The sequence below is a fragment of the Aotus nancymaae genome, unplaced genomic scaffold (genome assembly GCF_030222135.1).
Source record: "Aotus nancymaae isolate 86718 unplaced genomic scaffold, 86718_ANA_hifiasm-v0.15.2.pri h1tg000089l, whole genome shotgun sequence".
Lineage (NCBI taxonomy): Eukaryota > Metazoa > Chordata > Mammalia > Primates > Aotidae > Aotus > Aotus nancymaae.
The window spans coordinates 22,541,122-22,563,767 of NW_026988504.1; the positions used below are offsets into that span (position 1 = coordinate 22,541,122).

The 22,646-nt window shown below is 52.7% G+C and overlaps 1 protein-coding gene across 2 annotated transcripts; it reads left to right on the forward strand.

Annotated features, from left to right (window-relative positions):
• The first annotated feature begins 706 nt into the window (after positions 1-706).
• On the forward strand, positions 707-17,088 carry ITGA2B (integrin subunit alpha 2b). 2 transcript variants are annotated; one of them, XM_064369204.1, is made up of 30 exons: positions 707-1,116; positions 3,776-3,897; positions 3,986-4,083; positions 4,193-4,358; positions 4,583-4,632; positions 4,709-4,754; positions 4,847-4,975; positions 5,293-5,340; positions 5,527-5,570; positions 5,696-5,749; positions 5,888-5,940; positions 6,121-6,332; positions 8,809-8,991; positions 9,229-9,274; positions 9,382-9,486; positions 9,571-9,626; positions 9,714-9,865; positions 10,031-10,156; positions 10,796-10,863; positions 10,998-11,145; positions 11,716-11,808; positions 12,429-12,508; positions 13,100-13,180; positions 13,303-13,402; positions 13,500-13,652; positions 13,768-13,893; positions 14,376-14,489; positions 14,737-14,838; positions 15,019-15,135; positions 16,848-17,088. In XM_064369204.1, exons 1-30 carry the CDS (start codon positions 722-724, stop codon positions 16,905-16,907), a joined length of 3,327 nt encoding a protein of 1,108 aa, XP_064225274.1. In that variant the 5' UTR covers positions 707-721; the 3' UTR covers positions 16,908-17,088. The 2 variants fall into 2 exon arrangements, with proteins under 2 accessions (XP_064225274.1, XP_012299421.2); XM_012443998.3 differs by lacking the exon at positions 16,848-17,088 and adding an exon at positions 15,938-16,047.
• The last annotated feature ends 5,558 nt before the right edge of the window (positions 17,089-22,646 follow it).

The window sequence follows — 22,646 nt, forward strand, 5'->3', positions numbered from 1 at the left end:
CCATTCGTAAACAGTGGCTCAATGCTGTGCCTAAGTGTGTTAGCCCTCATGGCCAGCCTGAGGAGTCAGGAAAGGCTTCCCTAGGCAAAGACCCCAACCAGAATCAAGTCTTACGGTTAGACAAGAACTCCATCACCCAAAAAGGAGTGAGGGCCTACTGAACAGCTAATGCATAATCTCAGAGCTTGTGAGTCAAAATTCCCTGGAATGACTCCACTTTATCCCCAATCTCCTTGCCGCCTCCACCAAGGTCCATTCACCACCCTGTCCCCAGCACTGACTGCACTGCTGTGACCACAATGAAGCTTGGCTCAAGATGGAGGAGAAGTGAGGAAGCTACTGTGCCAATATGGCTGGTTGAGGCTGCCCAAGGTCCTAGAAGGAGGAAGTGGGTAAATGCCATATCTAAAAAGATACAGCAGCCTCAGGTTTTATCAGGGGCAGCAGTTTCCTGCTCCTTCCCTGACCTCTGGCCAAGTCATGAAGCACCACAGCTGTACAGCCAGATGGGGGATGGGAGGAGATTAGAACTGTAGGCTATTCTAGACAGGTACAGACTAGTTCACAGTCATGCTGTCCCAAGCACAAGGTGATGGTGGCTTGGACTAGCATGGTGATAGTAGAGATGGCGTAAAGACTCAAGACATCACTGAGAGACAGAACCAATAGGACTTGGTAATAAACTATTCTCAGGAAAAGGGAGGAGTTATGGCTTTCAGTCATGAACACCCACACTCTGGGTGGCCTCACCCACTTCCTGGCGATCCTAGCTACCATGAGTCCAGGGGCTATGGCCCTTTGCTCTGCCCACTGCTCAGCAAGTTACTTCAGGTTCCAGTTTGATAAGAAAAGACTTCCTGTGGAGGAATCTGAAGGGAAGAAGGAGGAGCTGGCCCATTCCTGCCTGGGAGGTTGTAGAAGAAGGAAGATGGCCAGAGCTTTGTGTCCACTGCAAGCCCTCTGGCTTCTAGAGTGGGTGCTGCTGCTCTTGGGACCTTGTGCTGCCCCTCCAGCCTGGGCCTTGAACCTGGACCCAGTGCAGCTCACCTTCTATGCAGGCCCCAATGGCAGCCACTTTGGATTTTCACTGGACTTCCACAAGGACAGCCATGGGAGGTGAGCCGTGAGGGCGGTTCGGGTATTGGGATAGAGCAGGACCCCTCCCCGTCACTTCTGCTAGGTCTCCAAGTTTCCCATTTGTGATAGCAGTTGAGCCAGGTGACTTCTGGGGCCTATTCAGGTTGATTTCTTGTCAAGAATGATGGGGTCGAGGGGACTGGCTCAGGTGAAGGTGTAAGGGCAGAACACAGGTGGGGCAACAGGCACTGAAACTACAGCAAGAACAAAGGGAAGGCAAGATGTCATATTTTTCCCCCCAAGGGTCAGTTGTATGAACCACTCTACCTTCAGCACCTTGAAATACAGAGAGGAGCACATGTCCTAAATTAATTTGCAGAACTAAAGTTGTCTACCCTCCCCCACCTTGCTTTTCTATTCCATTTCCCTCATCTCCATCAAGGTTATAGGTATTTGAAAAGAAGCAATAGGTCATTAATGGTTAGTATTGATCAGGCTTCAGAATCAAGAGTGCCAAGATTAGAGTCTTGGCTCCTCCTCTTCACAGCATGTATCCTGAGCTACTTACTGTAGAAGACACTGTGCCCAGCTTCAGGGGGTGGCAATGGCTGATAGCCTTCAAGTGTCAGCCACTTAGGAGATTTCCTCTGCTGAAGAGAGCCCGTTCCCTCAAAGTCTGCTCCCAAGTTGGCCCACATACAATGACTGATCAATGCGAAGTGGGCGAGTGGGGAGGGTGGAGGCGGGGGTGGGGGAGGCATTTGATAAGGGTCCGGCCCTCTTTCATCAACTCTGACAATCCTTTTTTTTTCCAATTCTGCTTCTTCTGTAATAAATAGGAAATTACTTTTTAAATCTCTCCTCATTCATTGGTTTACTATCTACTTATATTTTCCAGTCCTTTTTCTTTATTCTTATTATTTTTTTCATGTTTTCTTTTTTTTTTTTTTGAGACATAGTTTTGCTCTTGTTGCCCAGGCTGGAGTGCAATGGCTCAATCTCGGCTCACTGCAACCTCCACCTCCCAGATTCAAGCAATTCTCCTGCCTCAGTCTCCTGAGTAGCTAGGATTACAGGCATGTGCCACCATGACTGGCTAATTTTTATATTTTTAGTAGAGATGGGGTTTCATCCTGTTGGTCAGGCTGGTCTCAAACTCCTGACCTCAGGTGATCCGCCCACCTTGGCCTCCCAAAGTGCTGGGATTACAGGCATGAGCCACCATGCCCAGCCAACTCTGACAATTCTGAAGCGTCATTCTAGCTCCAGAGCTCATGGGGTGTTGGCGAATATTGTCATTGGGCCTGAATCAGCTCAACTTCTTCCTGTGCCCACTCCTGCTTCTTTCCCCTCCTGTAAGTAGTGATCCCATTGGCACTACTTAAACATCCTGCAGGCTAAAGAAGTATCATAGGCCAGGCACAGAGGCTAACGCCTGTAATCCCAACACATTAGGAGAGCAAGGTAGGAGGATTGCTTGAGCTCAGGAGTTCAAGACCAGCCTGGGCGACATAGTGAGACCTCGTTTCTAAAAAATATATATATACACACATATATATATGTATATATGTATTTATTTTTTGAGACAGAGTCTTGCTCTGTTCTCCTGCCTCAGTCTCCTGAGTGGCTGGGGCTACAGGCATGCACCACCACACCAGGCTAATTTTGTTTCTTTTCTTTTCTTTTCTTTTGTTAAAAAAAAAAAAAAGGCTAATTTAAAAAATATTTTTAGTAGAGACAGGGTTTCACCATGTTGGCCAGGCTGGTCTCAAACTCCTGGCCTCAAGTGATCTGCCCACCTTGGCCTCCCAAAGTGCTAGCATTACAGGCGTGAGTCACCGTGCCCAGCCTACAAAAATATTGTTTTTAATTAGCCAAGCATGGTGTTACAGACCTGCAGTCCCAGCCACTTGGGTGGCTGAGGGGAAAGGATCGCTTGAGCCCTGAAAGTCAAGGCCACAGTGAGCCATGATCATGCTACTGCACTCCAGCTGGGCAACAGAATGAGACCCTGTCTCAAAACAAAATGACAAAATTTTTTTTAAAAATTATAACATTGTTTCAAGAGCGTTTATGTATTTGTCTGGGACAGTGCTAACTGTCACTCATATTTATTACATTTACTCCTGACAGCATTGACTGGTTGTGAAAACCAGTCATTGGTTGTGAAGTTGGTATTCCTATTTCAGGTATGACAGAATTGTGATTTAAACCTAGATCTGGTAGTCCTCATCTCTATCAACACACACAAGTAACCCCCACTTTAGAGGTACACTCTACCTTCCCTCATCAAAACCAGCTCTAAAGAGGGGATCTGGTAACAGGCTAGACAGGCGTTCAGGGGATCATGTGAACCCCTGGTTCTTCTTGTGGGTGGAATGATGGAGATAGTGTACAGAGCTTAGGTCTTTTTCAGCAAAGATCTCAAACCCCCGGTGTTCAAACCAAACGGTTATATAGTCCCAGCTTTACTCTTAACTCACTGAGTTACTTTAGGCACGTGAGTACCCTCGCTGAGAGTCAGTTTCACTGTCCTTAAGATGAAGAAGTATGTCTCGGTGGTCTGTGAAGTGTCACTGAGGAAAGATGGTCCAGTGCCCCCATGCCACATCGCCTTCAGGGCCGTGCCCCCAGCGCAGGCGCCAGGGCCTGGGATACGCCGGAATCTGCGCGGCGCTCACCCAGCTTTCCTGTGCAGAGTGGCCATCGTGGTGGGCGCCCCGCGGACCCTGGGCCCCAGCCAGGAGGAGACGGGCGGCGTGTTCCTGTGCCCCTGGAGGGCCGAGGGCGGCCAGTGCTCCTCGCTGCTCTTTGACCTCCGTGAGTCCCAGGCAAGGCGGGCAAGGGAGGGGCCAGAGGGACGTGGACTGCCGGGCTTCAGCGCCCCACCCCTTCTTGTGCCCTCCAGGTGATGAGACCCGATATGTAGGCTCCCAGACTTTACAAACCTTCAAGTCCCGCCAAGGACTGGGGGCGTCGGTCGTCAGCTGGAGCGACACCATTGTGGTGGGCCCCGCGGTACAGGGCACAGGGAACGGTCGGGGGCAGGGACATGTGGGGCCGGGATGAGCCCAAGTCTCGCGCCCGTCCCCTCTTGTCTGTGGCCTTTCTCCAGGCCTGCGCCCCCTGGCAGCACTGGAACGTCCTAGAAAAGACCGAGGAGGCTGAAAAGACGCCCGTAGGCGGCTGCTTTCTGGCTCAGCCGCAGAGCGGCCGCCGCGCCGAGTACTCCCCGTGTCGCGGAAACACCCTGAGCCGCGTTTACTTGGAAAATGATTTTAGTAAGCGCCCGCCACGACCTGGCCCCGCCCACTTGCAACGCCTTAGCCCCGCCCTCCATCGGATCCCGCCCCCGGCGCTGCAGCCCGGGCTCTGGATCTGGCCTCGCCGCGGGGCCCCGCCGGCTCCAGGCCCCGCCCCTGCAGGATCCCTCCCGCCTTCCTCCAGACTCGCGCGCCTCCCTCCACCCCTGCGCTGACTGACTCCTCCTCCTTGCCTCCCGCAGGCTGGGACAGGCGTTACTGTGAAGCGGGCTTCAGCTCCGTGGTCACTCAGGCAAGTAGGGAGCAAAAGTGGAGTGGGGACGGCCCGCAAACAGGGCCCCCTCTCACCGTCAGGGCTTCCCTTCCAGGCTGGGGAGCTGGTGCTTGGGGCTCCTGGCGGCTATTATTTCTTAGGTACGTGCCCATCCGTACACCTCCCTTCCTTCTCGCGGCCCGGGGAGATCCCCGGTGTCTGGGCCCCACACCCCCTGTCCCTCCCGCACCAGGTCTCCTGGCCCAGGCTCCAATTGCGAATATTTTCTCGAGTTACCGCCCGGGCACCCTTTTGTGGCACGTGTCCTCCCAGAGCTTCTCCTTCGACTCCAGCAACCCAGAGTACTTCGACGGCTACTGGGGTAACACCGCCCTTCCAGACTTCCAGCACCCCAAGGGCCACCGCCCACCGCAGTCAGGTCCTGCCCCTGCGGGAGCCTCCGTGCCCACCCTGGCTGGCCCGCCCACCGCCTAGGTCACTTCCCCGCAGACCGCCCACCTGCGCCCACTGCCCCCTTCCGCCGCAGACTGGGCCGGGCTTGGCTCGCTCGCTGGCCTCCGTTTTTCCATCTGCACGATGCAGTGTTGGAGCTGAGTGGCCTTAACCTCCTCCTTCGTTGCCCTCCGCCCCCTCCCTGCTTCCTCCCCCTGGAAAGACTAATTTGGGCCGTGTCCTCAGGGTACTCGGTGGCCGTGGGCGACTTCGACGGGGATCTCAACACTACAGGCAAGAAATCCACGTAGTCAGGGCCGGGGCTAGGGAGCCCAGCCCGGGGAGGAGCCCCTCCCTGAAATCTCCCCTGTGTAGGGAAATCTTCCTGCATATAAATCTTCCCTGGATGCAGAAAGGGGAGCGGGAAGTGTGTGGGTTCTAAGGCTCTCATTCCCTGAGCCTGGCTCTCCCTCTCCCCAGAGTATGTCGTCGGTGCCCCCACTAGGAGCTGGACCCTGGGAGCCGTGAGTGCCCACCCACTGGGCATCCCGAAGCCCCTTATCCCAGTCCCCTGACCGCCCTTTCTCACCTGAAGCGGGAGGCTGCTTTGGGAACAGGAATGATGCTCTCGCCTGCGCTGTCCCTGCAGGTGGAAATTTTGGACTCCTACTACCAGAGGCTGCACCGGCTGCACGGAGAGCAGGTGGGGGCCAGGTCCCAGTGGGAGTGGCTGAGTGGAGGGGGAACTGAGACTTCAGACTATTTCAGAGGAGGTGAGGGCGCATTTCTTAGAGAGGATGCTAGTCCAGAGGCGTGAATGATGGTGCTCCTCATCTTGCAGATGGCTTCGTATTTTGGGCACTCAGTGGCTGTCACTGACGTCAACGGGGATGGGTGAGGAGGGACATGCCCCACTCCAACCCAGTTGGGTCGTCAGTTCCCAGAGCTACCCTTTCCTAGCCCCTACTCTCACGTGCCCACCGGGGGAACAGGAGAGCAAGGGTGGGGGAGATTTTGCCCTAGCCCCAACGTGGCCGTGGTCCAGTCCCATGTAACCACCCATCTGGCCCGCAGGAGGCATGACCTGCTGGTGGGTGCTCCACTGTACATGGAGAGCCGAGCAGACCGAAAACTGGCAGAAGTGGGGCGTGTGTATTTGTTCCTGCAGCCCCGAGGCTCCCACGCACTGGGTGCCCCCAGCCTCCTGCTCACTGGCACACAGCTCTATGGGCGATTCGGCTCTGCCATCGCACCCCTGGGCGACCTCGACCGGGATGGCTACAATGGTGAGGGAAGAGAGGAAGCATACTTGCTGCAGAGGGGTTAACAGCCACACAGAAAGCATGGAGTTGGCCTAGGGCAGCCAGAATCAGGATGGGCTTTCAGCATATAAGTATGTATGTGGCTTAGACACATGGCCCGCTGAGGGAGAGCATGTGGGAGATATGAAGGAGACTAATTGGGATGTGTTTGCCTTAATCCAGGCAAGAGACGACAACCACCTGGATGTGGATTTATTTTGGTGGTGGAGTTAGAGATGGGAGTGACTTCACAGATATTTAGAACTTGGATTCTTAGGACTTGCTGGGAGACTGGATGTGGGGCAGAGGGAGAGGTTGGAGTTGGGTGCCTGTGATGCCTTCCACTGTCTGGAACTCAAGCCGTGCAGCCGGTGTTAAGGAGAGGTGGGGGATTAGCAGTTTAGCTCTGGACTTGTTGAGCTTGAAGGGCTTGGGTGCTTTAGGTGGAAATATCCAAAGAACAGTTGCAAGTGGCCTCCTCCGCTTCCACAAGAGAGATGTGAATGGGAGACAGGGGTTTGGGGAGGGTGGATGAGGTCCTGGGAGCCTGTGAAATGAGAAGAGGCCCAGGATAGAGCCCAGGGAGCAAAAGCATTTAGGTGACTCCTACAGGAGGTGAGTCTGAGGAGATGGAGGAGCATCTGGAGAGGGAGGAGGGAACCCAGGGGTCTGATGTCCCAGGACTCAAGAAAGAGCTACGTTAAAGAGCATGCGCAGGAGGAAGTGAGTGCCTTGGCTCCTGCAGCTGCTGCATGGTACAATTAGATGGGGCTGGAGAAGAGTCCATGGGCTTTAGCAAGGGAGTGCTGGGCAAAGTGAGTCACGCCTGTAATTCCAGCTACTCGGGAAATTGAAGCAGGAGAATTGTTTGAACCTGGGAAGTGGAGGTTGCACTGAGCCAAGATCATGCCACTACTGCAGTTCAGCCTAGGCAACAGAGCAACAGAGCAAGACTCTGTCTTAAAAAAAAAAAAAACTAAGAAAAAAAGGTGGGAGGGTATTGGTGACAGTGACATAAACTGATTCAGGTCAAGGTAGGGTCAGAAGCCAGAATGCAACTGATTAAGGTATGAATGGAAGTAAAAACTTGGAGGCAGCTAATGTAGACAGCTCTTTCAACAGGTTTGTGGCAAAGAGGAATTTGAGGAATAGAAAGAAAAAAAAGAAAATGTCTGACTATGAGAGGCAAAAGTGAAAAGGTGATCACAGAAAAGGGATGCAGGTCAAAGGAAGATTATTTCAATGTGGAAGAACATGGATTAGGTTGAATGTGGAGGAAAATGATGAAATGGGGGGTTGAGCTGGCAGAGGGTCCCTGGGATGCCTCGGGGGTGGGAGGGTGACTGGCCCGGTGTCAGGGTTAAGGAGGGGAACCTCTTCCAGGGTCAAATGGGGAAAGGGGAAGGAAAGTCGGCGTGGGATTATAGCCTAACAGTGGGCTGCCTCTCTTCCTGAAGTAAGATGATGTCACCTGCTGAAGGGAGTGGGCGGCTGGGAGCTTGATGGAATGGAGAACGTTAGAAATAGATGTTAGATGGCCAGGCACGGTGGCTTATGCCTGGAATCCCAGCACTTTGGGAGGCCCAGGCAGGAGGATCGCTTGAGCCTAGGAGTTTGAGACCAGCCTGGGCAACATAAGGAGATCTTGTCTCTACAAAAAATGTTTTAAATTAGCTAGGCATGGTGGCTGTAGTCCCAACTGCTTGGGAGGCTGAGGTGGGAGGATTGCTTTAAGTCCGGAAGGTTGAGGCTGCAGTAAGTCAGGTCAAACCACTGCACTCCAGCCTGAATGATAGTGCAAGACCCTATCTTAAAAATAAAATTTTTTTTACTTGGTATATTCTCAGGAGTTATGGGTAAAAAATAAATAAATAAAAATAAAAAATTTTGAAAAGGGGGCCTGGGCTCACACCTGTAATCCCAGCACTTTGGGAGGCCACTTGTGGTCAGGAGTTCAAGAACAGCCTGGCCAACGTGGTAAAACCCCCCTCTACTAAAAATACAAAAATTAGCCGCATGTGGTGGTTCATGCCTGTAATCCCAGCTACTGGAGAGGCTGAGGCATGAGAATCACTTGAACGGGGGAGGCAAAAGTTGCAGTGAGCCGAGATCTCACCACTGCACTCCAGCCTGGGCTACAGAGCAAGACTCAATCTAAAAAAAAAAAATTTTAGAAAAGGGCATAATGATGCTTAATTTTCAGGATTAAATGAAATATTGTCAATACACTTTCCTCAATAGACAGTGAGAGTTGTCGCTGTTTTTATGACAATCCTACTTGGCAGGTCTCTCTCCCACCTGATTGTCACCTCCTGGAGGGCAGGGCAGTGTCTTCTTCACCCAGACTTTGCACCCCTTTCCTGGTCTCCTGGGATGTGCTCAGAAAAGCTCAGGAAAGTTTTACAGTCATCTAGGGAGACCGAATAACAAGCAGCCACTCCCTTTCCGTTACTCCTTCCAGACGTTGCAGTGGCTGCTCCCTACGGGGGTCCCAGTGGCCGTGGCCAAGTGCTGGTGTTCCTGGGTCAGAGTGAGGGGCTGAGCTCACGTCCCTCCCAGGTCCTGGACAGCCCCTTCCCCACAGGCTCTGCCTTTGGCTTCTCCCTTCGAGGTGCCGTAGACATCGATGACAATGGATACCCAGGTACCCTGGACTGCCTCCAGCTAGAAATGCCCAAGAAAGGCCCTTGGACATTCGCTGGAAGTGTTGAGAGACACGGCCGTGAGCTCATGCCTGGCCTGGTGTCCCACTACGGGATGCCAGAGGGGCCAGGTCAAAGCTCCAGTGGGGGAGGTGGTGTGGGGAACCCCTGGGAAGATGAGATAAGGATCCCATGCCCTCTCTAATGGCCAATTCTGACCCCTTCCCTGATGTCTGTAGACCTGATCGTGGGAGCTTACGGGGCCAGCCAGGTGGCTGTGTACAGGTGAGCGCTGGCTCCAGGGGCGGGATGGGGAAGGTCCGTGCCATCAGAGGAGGCCAGGCCAGGAGGAGCCACAGTGCCAAGACTACCCCACCACCCCATGCCATCAGAGCCCAGCCAGTGGTGAAGGCCTCTGTCCAGCTACTGGTGCAAGATTCACTGAATCCTGCTGTGAAGAGCTGTGTCCTACCCCAGACCAAGACACCCGTGAGCTGGTGAGGAGGTGGAGGGCGTGGGCCTTAACGGATCTGGGACCTCAGAAAGGCCCCAGCCCCTGAGCCCCACTTACATCTTTGCAGCTTCAACATCCAGATGTGTGTTGGAGCCACCGGACACAACATTCCTCAGAAGCTGTGTGAGTGGCGTGGAGGGGGAGGAGGGGGGCTTGGACTCTCCCAGAGGCTGGCTGGGGAGCTCCTGACTCTTCCATTTGCCCTGTCAGACCTAAATGCTGAGCTGCAGCTGGACCGGCAGAAGCCCCGCCAGGGCCGGCGGGTGCTACTGCTGGACTCTCAACAGGCGGGCACCACCCTGAACCTGGACCTGAGCGGAAGGCACAGCCCCATCTGCCAAAGCACCATGGCCTTCCTTCGAGTACGCCCAGGCAGGGATTGGCAGGGCTGGGTGTGTAGAGCTCGCCTGCTGGACTTGTTCATCCAGCCCTGGGGCATTGAGCTGGGTGCTGTGAGTCCGGGGGTGGTCAGGAGAAGGTGGGATGTGCATGGCAGCAAGATGGCCTGACTCTTGCTCCCATCCTAGGATGAGGCAGACTTCCGGGACAAGCTGAGCCCCATTGTGCTCAGCCTCAACGTGTCCCTGCCCCCCAAGGAGGCTGGAATAGCCCATGCTGTCATGCTGCATGGAGACACCCACGTGCAGGAACAGGTAGGGGCAGGGACAGGGACAGTTAGGGACAGGCAAGGGAGGTGCAGGACTCCTGACAGCAAGTCAGGATTAGGGTTAGTGCCATGTCATACTGTGAACCCCAAAACCTCAATGTCATTCCAAATCCTAATGAAAACCTCAAAATCCGGCCAGTCACAGTGGCTCACACCTGTAATCCCAGCACTTAAGGAGGCTGAGGAAGGCAGATCACCTGAGGTTAGAAGTTCAAGACCAGCCTGGCCAACATGGTGAAACCCCATGTCTACTAAAAATACAAAAAAAAATTAGCCAGGTGTGGTGATGCATGCCTGTAATTCCAGCTACTTGGGAGACTGAGGCAGGAGAATCAGTTGAACCCAGGAGGCTTGCAGTGAGCCGAGATTAAAAAAAAAAAAGAAACCCTCAAAATCCTGGTATCTCCTAAGCTCTGATGTAAATTGATAAATGCCGAAATTATCCCAAACCTCCAAATAAACCCCAGAGCCCTGATACCATCTCCAAACTCCTTTTCGGCCTCAGATCTTCTTACTCCTTAAGCCCCTATGTGAACCCCCAGGCCCACTGTTTTCCTAATCCTGATGTAATCCCCAAACCTCACATGTCCCCAGCTTACCCACACACCCCAATGTGCCCCTCTAGACGAGAATCATCCTGGACTGCGGGGAAGATGACGTGTGCGTGCCCCAGCTTCAGCTCACTGCCAACGTGTGAGGAGGCCTCCCACTCTGCCCGACCCTGGCCCTTTCTGCCCGTCATACCCGCTCCCCACCTGAGTCCCCCTCTCCTCTCAGGCCCTGGGCCCGGACCCAGGGTCCCAAGCTTCATTATTCTTTTCCCACAGGACTGGCTCCCCACTCCTAGTTGGAGCAGATAATGTCCTGGAGCTGCAAATGGACGCAGCCAACAAGGGTGAGGGGGCCTACGAAGCAGAGCTTGCCGTGCACCTGCCCCAGGGGGCCCACTACATGCGGGCCCTCAGCAACATCGAGGTGAGGCCCCCACCCTGGAGCAGTACCCGGGACCTGGGGGGTGCTGCAGCCTCGGCTCTCTCATCTCCCTCCCTGAGAGTCCCTCTTCTCTCTTGCTTTGCTGTCAAAGATATAATATATTATTATTTTTTTAATTTGGAAGAGGAATCCTTGCTAATGGCACAGAATTCCAGTACTCTACTATAAAAACCAGAAAAACAAAAAAGGCTTAGGAACCAAATGTTAACAGGAACCTCTGTTCACATGTGGTGAATTTCCTTCCAGTCTTTTTCTCAATGTTGACTGGCACTCACATAAGTATATATTTATTTTTTATGTTTGTTAATGAAGTTTATAATAATGGGGTCATACTCTAATGTTTTGTGTTTTTTATTTCCAAAATGAAAATTCATGAAAAGTAATAGTGCTACAGCAATGCACACACTAGCATGTGACAGTCCCTTGAGATCTCACCCCAAGAAACCTGCCTCCCTAGCTTGGCACACAGATCTCTCCAGACCTTCCAAGGGAGCTTACATATATACATGATGCTCTGTAACCAACTTCTTTCTTGGAACTGCCTTCCTGAAGGGCTTTGAGAGACTCATCTGTAATCAGAAGAAGGAGAATGAGACCAGCGTGGTGCTGTGTGAGCTGGGCAACCCTATGAAGAAGAACGCTCAGGTGTGGCTTCTGGGTCGTGGTGCCAAGTCTCCACTGGGGACTCATGAACAACCAGATTTTAGGGGTGAGGTTTTAGAGCCACATAGTTCTGGGCCAGAACCTTAGTCCTCACACTCCCTTGCCACATGTCCTTGGGTGAGTGACTTTCCCTCTCTGAGCCACTTTACCCAGTGGGCTTCCAAGTAAAATAGAAATAATAATGGTGACCTGCTGGGTGCGGTGGCTTATTCCTGTAATCCCAGCACTTTGGGAGGCCGAGGTGGGCAGATCACCTGAGGTCAGGAGTTCGAGACCAGCTTGGCCAATATGGTGAACCCCCCCGTCTCTATTAAAAATACAAAAATTAACTGGGTGTGGTGGGAGGCGCCTGTAATTCCAGCTACTTGGGAGGCTGAGGCAAGAGAATCACTTGAACCTGGGAGGTGGAGGTTGCAGTGAGCCAAGATCACGCCACTGCACTCCAGCCTGGGCGACAGTGTGAGACTCCATCTTGAAAAAAAAAAAAAAGAAAAAAAAATACTCATGGTGATGTTGGAGGGTGAGGACTGGAGTCCATGTTCAGGGCAGGGCTGCCTGAAGTGGGCATTTGGGCAGTGATTTTGGCCCTCCTTGTCTCCCAGATAGGAATCGCGATGTTGGTGAGCGTGGGGAATCTGGAAGAGGCTGGAGAGTCTGTGTCTTTCCAGCTGCAGATCCGGAGGTACTGACCTGGCGAGCATGCCTACCCACCACCCTTCCCCTGTCTGATCCCCATGCAGAGCCCCTCAGGTCCCTTCCATACAGAAGGGTCTTTCGAGGATGGGCGCGGTGACTCACACCTGTAATCCCAGCACTTTGAGAGGCCGAGGCAGGCGGATCACTGGCGATCAGGAGTTGGAGACCAGCCTGGCCAACATGGTGGAACCCCATCTCTACTAAAAATACAAAAATTAGCATGGCGTGGTGATGTGTGCCTACAATCCCAGCTACTTAGGAGGCTGAGGCAGGAGAATCACTTGAACCAAACCCAGGAGGCGGAGGTTGCAGTGAGCCGAGACTGGGCTACTGCACTCCAGCCTGGGTGACAGAGTGAGACTCCATCTCAAAAAAAAGGTCTTTCGAGAAAGCCTGGTTCCATTTCTTCCTCAGAGACTGTGTCTGAGTCTTAGAGCCCTACAGGAAGTTCTCACTTCAGTGTGGCATGCTGTTTGTATAATTAGTTCTCTCTGAACTCTAAAATTCTGGCCTCATCCCCAGAGAGTCACTGGGCTGGTGTCCGTGGCCCGGTTTCTCCTCATCCCCTCCCCTCTAGCAAGAACAGCCAGAATCCAAACAGCAAGATGGTGCTGCTGGAGGTGCCAGTCCGGGCAGAGGCCCAAGTGGAGCTTCGAGGGTGAGAGGCCAGGGGTGGAGAAGGGAGGTGGCAGACAGGGCTCTAGACTCCAGGGGGTGCTGGGGACCCCCACAGGCCAGTCAGGCCATCACACTCTCTCTGGGGATCTTGGGCACCTGTAGGAACTCCTTTCCAGCCTCCCTGGTGGTGGCGGCAGAAGAAGGTGACAGGGAGCAGAACAGCTTGGTCAGCTGGGGACCCAAAGTGGAGCACACCTATGAGGTAGGGAAGTGCCTCATGTCCCGGGCTGGGCTGCGCGGGTCCTCAGAGCTGCAGGTGAGGCACCCAGCTCCTGCACCCTGTCACCACCGCCCGCCAGCTCCACAACAATGGCCCTGGGACTGTGAATGGCCTTCACCTCCGCATCCACCTCCCCGGGCAGTCCCAGCCCTCCGACCTGCTCTACGTCCTGGATCTACAGCCCCAGGGGGGCCTTCAGTGCTCCCCACAGCCTCCCATCAACCCCCTCCAGGTGAGAGCTGGGTGGAAGAAAGAGCTGTGAGGGGGGGCCCAGACTAGCCGCTAGGCATCTCTGTGGGCTGGGGGCTGGGGGAGACCTGGACCTGACGGCTCCTTTGCCCCACCAGGTGGACTGGGGGCTGCCCACTGCCAGCCCCTCCCCCATCCACCCGGCCCATCACAAGCGGGATCGCAGACAGATCGTCCTGCCAGAGCCCGGGCAGCCCTCAAGGCTTCAGGATCCCGTTCTCGTGGTGAGCAGGCTCTCTGGTCTCCAGCGGGGCCTCCCCAGGGCCAAGGCGCAGAGGGGATGGGAGGAGGGCGAGGGGTCCGGGTGTGTTGTGAGCCTCTGTGGGTCATGCTTGGTCCCAGGGAGCACTTCAAGTGAAAATGGAGGAGCATGCCGGCTTGTGTCTGGGGGGAGCTGGGAGACAGCAGCACTTTTTTTAAGCTTTCCAGTACGTTAAGGAAAATAAAAACAATGCAAGGTCATCATAGATCTGGGCATTGCACTTGGGGGATGACCCCTCCCTGCATCTCTGGAACTACGTGAGCAAGCCCGTGGAGAGATGGCATGCAAAGCTTGGATCCAAGGCCCTTCCTGATGGGAAGGCCACTGCTTCCTGAACCCCCAGCCCCCTCTGCTTTGGGTCCAGGGGGTAAGGGGGTGAGGGGGTGATGAGATGATGGGGTGATGGGCCAGGACAAGCTGGGGACTGACGACGCCTCTCCTCAGAGCTGCGACTCGGCGCCCTGTACTGTGGTGGAGTGTGACCTGCAGGAGATGGCGCGTGGGCAGCGGGCCATGGTCACCATGCTGGCCTTCCTGTGGCTCCCCAGCCTCCGCCAGGTGGGGCGTGTGTGGGGGGCGGGCCGGGCCTTCTGGGTGGGGACCACTTTGCTCTGGGGAGGGGCGGGGGCTTGGTGTGGGAGGGCAGGAGGAGAGTGAAGGTTTACTTTGGGGAATTTTTACTTTGGGGGATTGCAGCGGGATTAGGCCAGAGGCAGGGCTTCCCCACCGGGAGTGTGGGGCCTGGATTCCTGCAACCAATAGGCCTCGTGTGGGTGTAAACGGCTTTCAACCCCAACCTGTCCAGAGGCCACTGGATCAGTTTGTGCTGCAGTCGCACGCACGGTTCAACGTGTCCTCCCTCCCCTACGCTGTGCCACCGCTCAGCCTGCCCCAAGGGGAAGCTCGGGTGAGTGTGGGGGTATGGAGCAGAGACCAGACCTGCAGGACCCATTGTCCCCTAGTCAGTGCCCAGCCAGGAGGGTCTGAGGGGTGGTCGGGTGTGGCTGGAGGTCACCAGCCCAAGGTCTGAGTCTTCGTTAAGGGCAGGTGTCAAGGTGACTGAGGAGATGCGTGGGTTTGCCCCCAGGTGCGGACTCAGCTGCTCCGGGCCTTGGAGGAGAGGGCCATTCCAATCTGGTGGGTGCTGGTGGGCGTGCTGGGCGGCCTGCTGCTGCTCACCCTCCTGGTTCTGGCCATGTGGAAGGTGAGGTGTGAAGGATGGTGGAGTCCCCAGTGGGGCACAGGGAGTCAAGGAAAAAGGGTGGCCCACCCAAATGGGTGATCCAGGGACCAGGGATCTATGTCTCGGCTGGGTGCGGTGGCCCACATCTGTAATCCTAGCACTTTGGGAGGCTGAGGTGGGCAGATCACCTGAAGTCAGAAATTCGAGACCAGCCTGGCCAACATGGCGAAACCCTGTCTCTACTAAAAATACCAAAATTAGCCGAGCATGGAGATAAATGCCTGTAATCTTAGTTACTTGGGAGGCTGAGGCAGTAGAATCACGTGAACCTGAGAGGCGGAGGTTGCGGTGAGCCAAGATCACTCGACTGCACTCCAGCCTGGGCAACAGAGCAAGCCTCCATCTCAACAACAACAACAAAAAAGACCAAAAAAGATAAAATAAACAAAAATGTCATTCTCCAGGGAACCCTTACAGGCACATACCCCTGGAAAGGATAGCACCTGAAATTCTGAAGCCTTTAGACACCCCCACCACCAAGAAGAGTCAGAGAGTTTTGAGGGTATAGAGGGTGTAAGTCCTGCCTTCAGGAAAATCTGGCTGCTCCCGATGACAAGACATACGTCCTCCTAGCCCTGTCCTTCCCCTTGAGTGAGGCAAGAGGCCCAAGGACTGATCTAGACCCTACTCCTCCCTTCCTGTGTGGCTCTGGAGAGTCGCTTGCTCCTCTGCACCTGGAGACGTGCTCAAGCCCTGGGGAGACATGGTGCTTTTAGGGGAATCACACACTGGACCCACAGTAATCAAATCCATATCATCATAGGATTGAGCCATGGAGACGCAAACTTCAGTATAAGAAAAATTCCAGGTGGGACCAGGCGCGGTGGAGCATTTGAGGCCAGGAATTTGGGACCAGCCTGGGCAACATAGTGAGACCCCATCTCTTTTCTTCTTCTTTTTTTTTTTTTAAAGATGGGGTTTCACCATATTGGTCAGGCTGGTCTCAAACTCCTGACCTCAAGTGATCCACCCGCCTCAGCCTCTCAAAGTGCTGGGATTATAGGCGTCAGCCACCGAGCCCAGCTGAGACCCCATCTCTACAAAAATATTTTAATTAGGTGTGGTAGTCCACACCTGTAGTCCCAGCACTTGAGAGGCTAAGGGGTGAGAGGATTGCCTGGGCAACAGAGCAAGACCCTGTCTCTAAAAATAAAATAAAAAATAAAATTTCAGAGGCCGGGCATAGTTGTTCACGCCTGTAATCCCAGCACTTTGGGAGACCAAGGCAGGCAGATCACCTGAGGTCAGGAGTTTTGAGACCAGCCTGGCCAACATGGCGAAACCTCATGAAACTCTGTCTCTATTAAAAATTAGCCGGGCGTGGTAGCACACGCCTGTAAACTCTCAGGAGGCTGAGGCATGAGAATTGTTTGAACTCAGGAGGTGGAGCCTGCACTGAGCCGAGATTGAACCACTGCACTCCAGCATGGGTGACAGAGCGAGACTCCGTCTAAAAAAAGAGAGAAAAATAAAAAACTCAGGGGAAAAAAAAAACTGAACAATTTGTTCCATGCATTATCTCTAACTGTCAAAAGACATCCATTTGTGAGTACAGTGGGGTTCGTGTTCTGTGCTGGTCCAGGGAGGTCCTCGTGGCTAGCATACTTCCTCACACGTGCTCTGGGGCCTACAGATCATCTCTATACCCTGACCCTGGCCCCGTGCACCCCCAGGTCGGCTTCTTCAAGCGGAAACGGCCACCCCTGGAAGAAGATGATGAAGAGGAGGAGTGATGGTGCAGCCTGCCCTCTGTTCTAGCAGGAAGGCTGGGCATGCGACCGGCACCCCTGCTTCTCATACGAGTTGCTTCCAAGCTCTGGGTTGAAGCTGTTCCGGAAGGCCTCTTGGTATCATTCCCCTCCCAACAAAGCTGGGCCACCCCCTCCTGCTGCCTAATAAAGAGGCTGAGCTGAACGGGCTGCTTCCTTTTGAGGCCAGAGGAGAGGGGACCAAAGGAATGTTTGGGACAGGGACCGAGGGCTGGTGGAAGTGTGAGCAGAGAGGGTCTCTGCTACAGAAAAGTTTGCAAATCACTCTTTGGGGAGTGTCGGGGAATACGGAGTTGGGGTGGCAGGTGTAAGGGAAAACAGGGAGAAAGGGTGGCAGGACCTCAAGGAAGATGGGAGGGGGATGAACATGTCTAAGGAGGGGGTAGAAGCATCAGAGAAGGCAGGCTGTATCCCCGGTGGGCAGCTTGATTGATTGATTGTTTATATTTTTTGAGACAGAGTCTCGCTCTGTCCCCCAGGCTGCAGTGCAGTGGCTCGATCTTGGCTCACTACAACCTCTGCCTCCCAGGTTCAAGACATTCTCCTACCTCAGCCTCCCAAGTAGCTGGGATTACAGGTGCCCAACTAATTTTTGGATTTTTAGTAGAGACGGGGTTTGACCACATTGGCCAGGCTGGTCTCGAACTACTAACCTCAGATGATCCGCCTGTCTCAGCCTCCCAAAGTGCTGGGATTACACCCACCATGCCCAGCCTTATTTATTTATTTTTGAGACAGAGTCTCACTCTTGCCCAGGCGGGAGTGCTGTGGCACAATATTGGCTCACTGCAACCTCCACCTCGCAGGTTCAAGCAATTCTCCTGCCTTAGCCTCCCGAGTAGCTGGGATTACAGGCACACCACCACGCCCAGCTAATTTTTGTATTTTTAGTAGAGATGGGGTTTCACCATGTTGGCCAGGCTGGTCTTGAACTCCTGGCCTCAGGTGATCCAACCACCTCAGCCTCCCAAAGTGCTGGGATTACAGGTGTGAGCCACCCCGCCCAGCCAGGGCAGCTTTAAATATTATATTTGTTACAATTTCAGAGGGGTAAACTTCACAATGACCTGAGGCTTGGAAAAATAACACGTTCTCCCTGCCTTCCTATTAAAAAAAAAAAGCCTTTAAAGCTGTTTGGAGTGAGAAGGGGCGGAGGGAGGCTGGCTCAGCTGTTGCCTGAAGAAGGCAGTGTCATGCCAGGAAGGAGAAAGCACACCTCGTTGCTGCTGTCCCCTCCTCCCCACCAAGAAGGGCCTTCAGCCAGGAAAGAGGATGAGGACAGAAGACAGCTCTCCAGCGTCGGTGAGTGGGTGGAGCTGAGCAGCAGAGGTGGGGAGGTCTCCCTGGAGTCCTGCAGGGTTTGTTCATTCCCAGGTTCGATAAATATTTTTTGGCCAGGCATGGTGGCTCATGCCTGTAATCCTAGTACTTTGGGAGGCTGAGGCAGGAGGATCGCTTGAGCCCAGGAGTTTTTGGCTGCAGTGAGCTATGATCATGCCATTGCACTCCAGCCTGAGCAACAGAGAAAGACCCTGTCTCTAAAAAATAAAAATTGGCTGGGCACAGTAGCTCACATCTGTAATCCCAGTACTTTGGGAGGCCAAGGTGGGCGGATCACCTGAGGTCAGGAGTTCGAGACTAGTTTGTTCAACATGGTGAAACCCCGTCTCTATTAAAAATACAAAAAATTAGCTGGATGTGGTAGCAGGTGCCTATAATCCCAGCTACTCAGGAGGCTGAGACAGGAAAATCGATTGAACCCAGGAGGTGGAGGTTGCAGTGAGCTGAGATTGTGCCATTGCACTCCAGCCTGGGGAACAAGAGCCAAACTCTGTCTTAAAAATTAAGTTACTAGCTAGGTGTGGTGGTGTGTGCCTGTAGACCCAGGTACTCAGGAGGCTGAGGCAGGTGGATTGCTGGAGCCCTGGAGGTCCAGACTGCCATGAGCCTTGACCTACACTCCAGCCTGGGTGACAGACTGAGACCCTGGCTCAAAAAAAAATTTTTTTAATTAAAAATATAAACATTCAGCCGGGTGCCGTGGCTCATGCCTGTAATCCCGCACTTTGGGAGGCCAAGGCTGGCGGATCATGAGGTCAGGAGTTTGAGACATCCTGGCCAACATGGTGAAACCTTGTCTCTACCAAAAAAAAAAAAAAATTAGCTGGGCATGGTGGCAGGTGCCTGTAATCCCAGCTACTTGGGAGGCTGAGGCAGGAGAATCGCTTGAACCCAGGAGATGGAGGTTGCAGTGAGCCGAGATCGTGCCACTGCACTCCAGCCTAGGTGACAGTGCGAGACTTTGTCTCAAAAAAAGAAAAAAGAATTAAAAATATATATATACATATTCATGGAGCACCTTACCACGTGCCTATTCCAGTGCTGGGATGCAGCAGGGGACAAAGCAACGTCCCTGTCCTCCTGGAACTTACATTTCAGAGGGAAAAAGTGAACAAATAAATAAATGTATGGTCAGCGGCAGTCAGTGCTGCGAGTGACAATAAAGGTGAGGGGAGAGTGATAGATTGTATGTAGGTGGCTAGACGCGGTAGCTCACACCTGTAATCCCCAGCATTTGGGAGGTTGAGGCATGTGAATCACCTGAAGTCAGGAGTTGGAGACCAACCTAGCCAACATGGAGAAACCGCATCTTTACTAAAAATACAAAAATTAGCTGGGCATGGTGGTGGCACATGCCTGTAATCCCAGCTACTTGGGAGACTGAGACAGAAAAATCACTTGAACCCAGGAGGTGGAGGCTGCAGTGAGCCAAGATCATACCGCTGCACTCCAGCCTGGCAACAGAGCGTGACTCCATCTCAAAAAAAAAAAAAAAGTATGTGGGTGTTTGGAGGGGTGATGACATTTTAGGTAGGTTGGTCAGGGAAGGGGCTCTCTGATGAGATAAGCAGGGAGATGAATGACTGAGCTGTGCAGCTGCCGGTGAAAAGGCCCTGAGGTAGGAGCTGGCTTAGTGTGTTCATAAAAAGCAAGGAGGCCCATGTGGCTGGAAGCACGTGGGTGACGGTCCAGGAGATGGGGAATGGGGGCAGGAACACCCTGAGGCCACGGGGAGGACTTTGGACTGGACACGAAGTGCTGGGGGAAGCCACTGATGAACAATACAACAGCAGGAGCCACTGGTGTTTGATTTTACCCAGAGGTGTAAATAGCAAATTCTGAAAAGAATATTTTGACATCCATGCATGGCAAGTTTCAGGAACAGGTTTCTATTTGGGTGACAGTATGCATTTAAGAAAAGATTAAGCCTTGATCCTTGAACACCAGTCAAATTGCCTCCTCGTTCCATCACTGCAATTGGATGGCTCCAGACAACTTATCTTGATCCAGCAAAGCGTTTGGCATTTGTCCTTATAGATAAGACATAAATGTGAGCTGGATCATAGAGAGTCGGATTTAGAACTGAACAATTCTGATGAAGCTGAAGGAGATCTCTATGAAGCTCCATCCTGGCCCTGGGCTGCCCAGCATTGTCATGAGTCCCTTGAATGGAGGCAGAGGAAGCCACTCTTCACCTGGCAGATGGCTGCTGTCTGGGAGGGAGCTCCGATACAATGGGTGACTGAGGCAGATTCAAGGCAGCCTTGACAGATTGTAAAGTTGGGTGGAAACCAGCAACATGAAATTCACCAGGGATGAGTGCTAAGTCCTGTATTGAGGTTCCAAAATATTGGTTACATAAGAATAGTACTGGGAAATCTGGTGAGATGGAAATTTTCTGTTGAAAAGAGAGAAATAGAGAAATGAAAGGGAGAAGGAAGGGGGAAAGATAGAAAGAAGAGAGAGATACACTGGCAGTTTTCATTCTGTCCAAAAGCTTATAATCATTTCCCCCTAAATCAGAAGACCCAACCAGGAGGAGAGCCTGCTGTTTTCTGGGAAATGGAGTCCTTGTCTTAGGTATCCAGTCCCCTCCTGGTCACCATACTGTGAGAAAGAGAAGGTGACAAATTAGAGAGAACCAGGGAAGGGACACCAGATAAGGATTTGGCCAGGTGGAAACTGATTGATAATGACAACCAGAAATATTGAACTGGAAGGAAAGAGAGCTTGGCTGGGACTAGGGCAAGCCAATAGCCATCCTCAAATATGGGGTTAAATGGCTGAGGACAAAGGAGAGAACCAGTTTATCATTCATGAAGCCAGAACCAGAACCATGGAGAATCACCAACCGGTGGAAGAGAAAGGCTGCTGCCAGCCCTGGAGACACTCCTTAGCCATTAGCCCTGCCCAGCAATGGATCATATTACCTGGGCACAGGTGAATCCCCACCTCACCCTGGACCAACAATAGCAGCTTTTATTATGCCCCTGCTCCTGTCAGGCTTGTGCTAAACTCTTTACATCATTATTTGGCCATTACACCTCATTTAGTCGTTATAGCAACCTTATGAGGTAGAGATTATGACAACCCTCATTTTAAAGGAAGACTGAGGACCAGAAGGCTGAGTAACTTGCCAATGGCTTAATAAGAGACTTAGGGCCAGGTACAGTGGCTCATGCCTATAATCCAAGCACTTTAGGAGGCTGAGGCATTCGGAACACCTGAGTTCACAAGTTCGAGACCAGCCTGGCCAACACAGTGAAACCCCATCTCTAATAAAAATACAAAAATTAGCCGAGCATGGTGGCAGTCGCCTGTAATCCCAGCTTTTCAGGAGGCTGAGGCATGAGAATCTCTTGAACCTGGGAGGTGGAGGTTGCAGTGAGCCAAGATCGTACCATTGCACTCCAGCCTGGGTGACAGCGAAAGATTCTATCTCGATGATCAGTAGCTGCAACACTAGAAAGATAGCAGATCAAGAGCAAATAAAAATTTCTTTGGCTCCAGAAAATCTCCTGACAAAGAGGAAGGCTCATCAAGCCCTCAAAGCCACAGACAAAGCAGGCACTTTTGGCAAAGGAGCAGAGGAAAGGAAGAGGGCCCAGGTTTAAGTGACTGGAATCATTCCTACATGATTCCTGGAGGCAGAAACATGACAAGGTGTGACTCAGATGACTAGAAGTGAAACCTCATGCCTTGGAATTGCCAGATGAACATTCCTTGGCCTTTGTTGCATCGAAATTGATGGCAAGAGTTTACTGGTGCAGAGAACCATTGCAAGACTTTACCTAAAGAAAATTTTTAGTGGTGTCTTTGTAAATGTCACCCCCCAGAACCTAAAATGCTGCGTATAGTGGAACTTTACATGACCTGGCGATTTCCAAATCTAAAGTCTGTCCGGGGACTCATTCTGAAACGTGGACAAGCCAAGATCAAGAATGAGACCATCCCTCTGACAGATAACACGATGATGAGGAACACCTAGGGAAGTTTGGTTTCATTTGCTTGGAAGACCTCATTCGTGAAATTGCCTCCCCAGGGAAGCATTTCCAGGGGATCTCATGGTTCTTGTACCTTTTCCTCCTCCAGTGGCCCATCATGCTACAAAAAATAGAGTGGGCTTCCTCAAGGAGATCGGTACACCTGGGGATCCAGGTGAACGCATCAATTAGCTCATCCACCAGCTGAACCCAGACCCAGGTGCCAAACTGCAGTAAATTTTTAACAATGAAGTGGAAGCATGTGTTTTTGTTTTTTGGGGAATTTTTATCAAGTATCTTCAGAGAAGATTATTTCCTGCTTTATCTTCAAAAACTGGAAAGGGTAAAAGAAAAGACAGTAGCTTATGTTTATAGCAAG

Bases quoted from the DNA above. Each gene is read 5' to 3' on its own strand.
- ITGA2B (XM_064369204.1), top strand. From the start codon at position 722: ATGAACACCCACACTCTGGGTGGCCTCACCCACTTCCTGGCGATCCTA. The intron at 5,341-5,526 runs GCAAGAAATCCA...CCCTCTCCCCAG, and splicing joins CGGGGATCTCAACACTACAG to AGTATGTCGTCGGTGCCCCC. The intron at 11,146-11,715 runs GTGAGGCCCCCA...GCCTTCCTGAAG, and splicing joins GGGCCCTCAGCAACATCGAG to GGCTTTGAGAGACTCATCTG.